The sequence below is a fragment of the Balaenoptera ricei genome, chromosome 4 (assembly GCF_028023285.1).
Source record: "Balaenoptera ricei isolate mBalRic1 chromosome 4, mBalRic1.hap2, whole genome shotgun sequence".
In the NCBI taxonomy this organism is placed as follows: Eukaryota; Metazoa; Chordata; class Mammalia; order Artiodactyla; family Balaenopteridae; genus Balaenoptera; species Balaenoptera ricei.
Window position 1 is genome coordinate 19,579,111 of NC_082642.1, and position 3,261 is coordinate 19,582,371.

General features: G+C 42.0%; 1 protein-coding gene across 1 annotated transcript; it reads right to left on the bottom strand.

Moving 5' to 3' along the window:
* Positions 1-526: 526 nt before the first annotated feature.
* LOC132365224 (14-3-3 protein gamma-like) lies at positions 527-1,429 on the bottom strand. The gene is made up of 2 exons (XM_059921913.1): positions 1,343-1,429; positions 527-1,230 (listed from the first exon to the last, which is right to left on the bottom strand). The coding sequence occupies exons 1-2, from the start codon at positions 1,427-1,429 to the stop codon at positions 577-579; spliced, it is 741 nt and encodes a 246-aa protein (XP_059777896.1). The 3' UTR covers positions 527-576.
* Positions 1,430-3,261: the final 1,832 nt, after the last annotated feature.

Genomic DNA, 3,261 nt, shown 5'->3' on the forward strand with positions numbered 1-3,261 from the left:
GTGTTAATACTGTCAACTAATCAGAAACTTCTGAAAACTGGCAAGGCCTAAACCACAAGGATAAATATACCTTATGTTCTAAGTCTATCAGCTTGGGATTTTAACTATTCCATGTCTGGTAGAGTACACCCTGAAAAACAAAATGCATGGCTAAAACAGATGAGCTAGAAAGTACCCAGAACTTAAAAGACAAGAGCATATGTACATAAAAATCCTTACTGGAACCACAGAACTTATTGAATGAGGGCTATTCCGTTTAAGTTTTCTTTTCATCTTAAAACCCTATTTTCTAGCAATAAGTTAAATTAAGGACAGCTCTGCTTGCATTAATCTGCAGAACAATCCATATGCCAGTGTGAGGCTGCTATTCCAACACCAGCACAGCTAGCCTGACTTTCCACTAGTGGTATTTTGGCAAAAATGTCAAAGAGGCGATCAAAGACAAGACAGGTCATGGGTTTCTCCCTAGGAAGGTCATCGCTCCCTTTCCCTCCCCCACCCGACCCCCAACTCATGGGAAAAAAATGAAGACTGCGGTAGTAGCATCAGCGTGTGCTGCCAGTCAACCTGGGGGCCTTAATTGTTGCCTTCTCCACCGTCGTCGTCTTGCTGATCGCTTGTCCAGAGCATGAGGTTGTCACGGAGGAGCTGCACGATGAGCGTGGAGTCCTTGTAGGAGTCTTCGTTGAGAGTGTCGAGCTTGGCAATGGCGCCATCAAAAGTGGTCTTGGCCAAGTGGCAGGCTTGCTCTGGGGCGTTCTGGATCTCATAGCAGAAAACGGAGTAGTTAAGGGCCAGGCCTAATCTAATGGGGTGAGTGGGCTGCATGTGCTCCTTGCTAATCTCACGGGCTTCGCTGTAGACCTTCTCAGATGACTCCACGACGGTCGCCCTCTTCTCTCCAGTGGCGGCTTCGGCCAGGTAGCGGTAATAGTCCCCTTTCATCTTCAGGTAAAACACTTTGCTCTCATACTGGGTCTCACTGCAATTCTTGATCAGGTAGTTATCCAGCAGGCTCAGCACATCCTGACATACGGCCTCCAACTCCTTCTCTATTTTTTCACGGTAAGCATGGACCATCTCTATCTTCTTCTCATTACCATCTGCAGATGTCTTCTGCTCAGTGCTACTAATGACCCTCCAGGAAGAACGGCGTGCTCCAACTACATTCTTGTAGGCCACGGAGAGGTTTCTTTCTTCATTGGACAGTGGCTCATTCAGCTCTGTCACCTGCAGGAGCGATGGGCGACTAGTCCCCAAGTCGACCCAGCGAAAGCCCGTGTCTGTGAAGGGGCTGGGGCGAGGCAGCAGGGTCGGGGCGGGGGGTGGAGGAGAAACTCACGTTCTTCATGTCCGCAGCCGTGTCGTCGTAGTGCTCTGCCTGCTCCGCCAGCCGGGCTTTCTGCACCAGTTGCTCGCGGTCCACCATCTTCATGGGCTGGGTCGGGCCGGGCGAGGAGACCGGGGCGGCCTGAAGGACTCGGAGGGCGGCTGCGGGCGCGGCTGGAGCCCGTGTGCTGGAAGGACCGACCCACGAAGCGAGCAGCTGAGGTGACGGCGCGAAGGCTGCGGCTCGAGCTGCGACCGCGGGACCCGGCGCGAGGCGGCTCTTAACCTCTTTATTTTTACTTTTAATTTTTTTAATACAATGGGATAATTTTTTATGCTATTACATCAAAATTTACCCCAGTCTTTTAAGACCCTGCTTAGTATTCCATCATTTGTCTATACTGTAATTTATTTCACATGATCCAGCAATCCCACTCCTGGGCATATATCCAGAGAAAACTCTAACTTGAAAAGATACACGCACCCCAATGTTCACAGCAGCACTATTCACAAGAGCCAAGGCATGGAAGCAATGTAAATGTCCATTGACGGATGAATGGATAAAGATGTGGTACGATGGAGTATTACTCAGCCATAAAAAAGAATGAATTCATGCCATTTTCAGCAACATGGTTGGACTTAGAGATTATCATACTAAGTGAAGTAAGCAAGACAGAGAAAGACATATATCATATGATATCACTTATATGTGGAATCTAAAAAAATAATACAAATGAACTTATTTATAAAACAGAAATAGACTCACAGACATAGAAAACAAATTTATGATTACCAAAGGGGAAAGGGGGGGGAGGGATGAATTTGGAATTTGAGATTAACAGGTATAGACTACTATATATAAAATAGATTACCAACAAGGACCTACTGTATAGCACAGGGAACTATATTCAATATCTTGTAGTAACCTATAATGGAAAAGAATATATGTATATAGATAGCTCTCTCTCTCTATATATATATTTTCTAATCACTTTGCTATACACATGAAACATTGTAATCAATTATACTTCAGTTAACAAAAAAGGGAAAAAATTCAGCTAGTTTAAAAAATAATCAGTCGCATATAATGTATATTTAGTTGTTTCCAATATTTAAATTATAATTATTTATAATGACATCAATGATATTGATATCTTAGAACATTAATCTTTTCCCCCTCATTTCATTATTTCCTAAAGATAAACTCCCTGAAGCGAAATATCTGGTATGAGCATACAAAAGATACATATTTAAAATTTTGATCATATTGTCCGCTCAAAAAGTTAGATCAGCTTATACTCCTGCTAAAAAACAGTATATTTAAATGACAATTTTCCATACCCTCAAAAACTGAGGATTATCAATATTTTATTAGTTTCAAGAAAGAATAGATGGCAGTGATGCCCCATTTTAACCTGCAATTCTTTGATTATTGTCTGCCAAGTACCTTTTTCTGTATTTGTGGACATCTTTATTTCTTCTCTTTCGATTTGCTTGTTCATGTTCATGAGTAAAGTTTTAATCAGATTAATAATTCCATTACAAGGTTGTGTCTTAATATCTTCTTTCAGTGAAATTAATGTCAAATTGGTGGGCAGAGGTCTCTACTCTCCAATTATATATAAGATTAATGCCTCCAATTACTGTCTTAGATTAAAGTACTTTTCAGATTCTTATCTTCTGTGCAACCCAAGGTTTTATGGTATTTTTATTTATTTTTTAGAAGAATGTGAGTGTAGTGTGAAGCTGACTCAGACAGAAATAAGGTTGCTAATGTGGCCTTTGGTAGGGAAGAGAGCTGCATCTCTGTGGGACCTACTCATTGATTCTAAAAGCCAGGCCATCCAGATCTATTTGAAACAGTCTTTGAGGATGTTTATTAAGACCAAAAAGAAGTTTGTTAATGAGACTGAACTCAATTTTTTTGCTGGA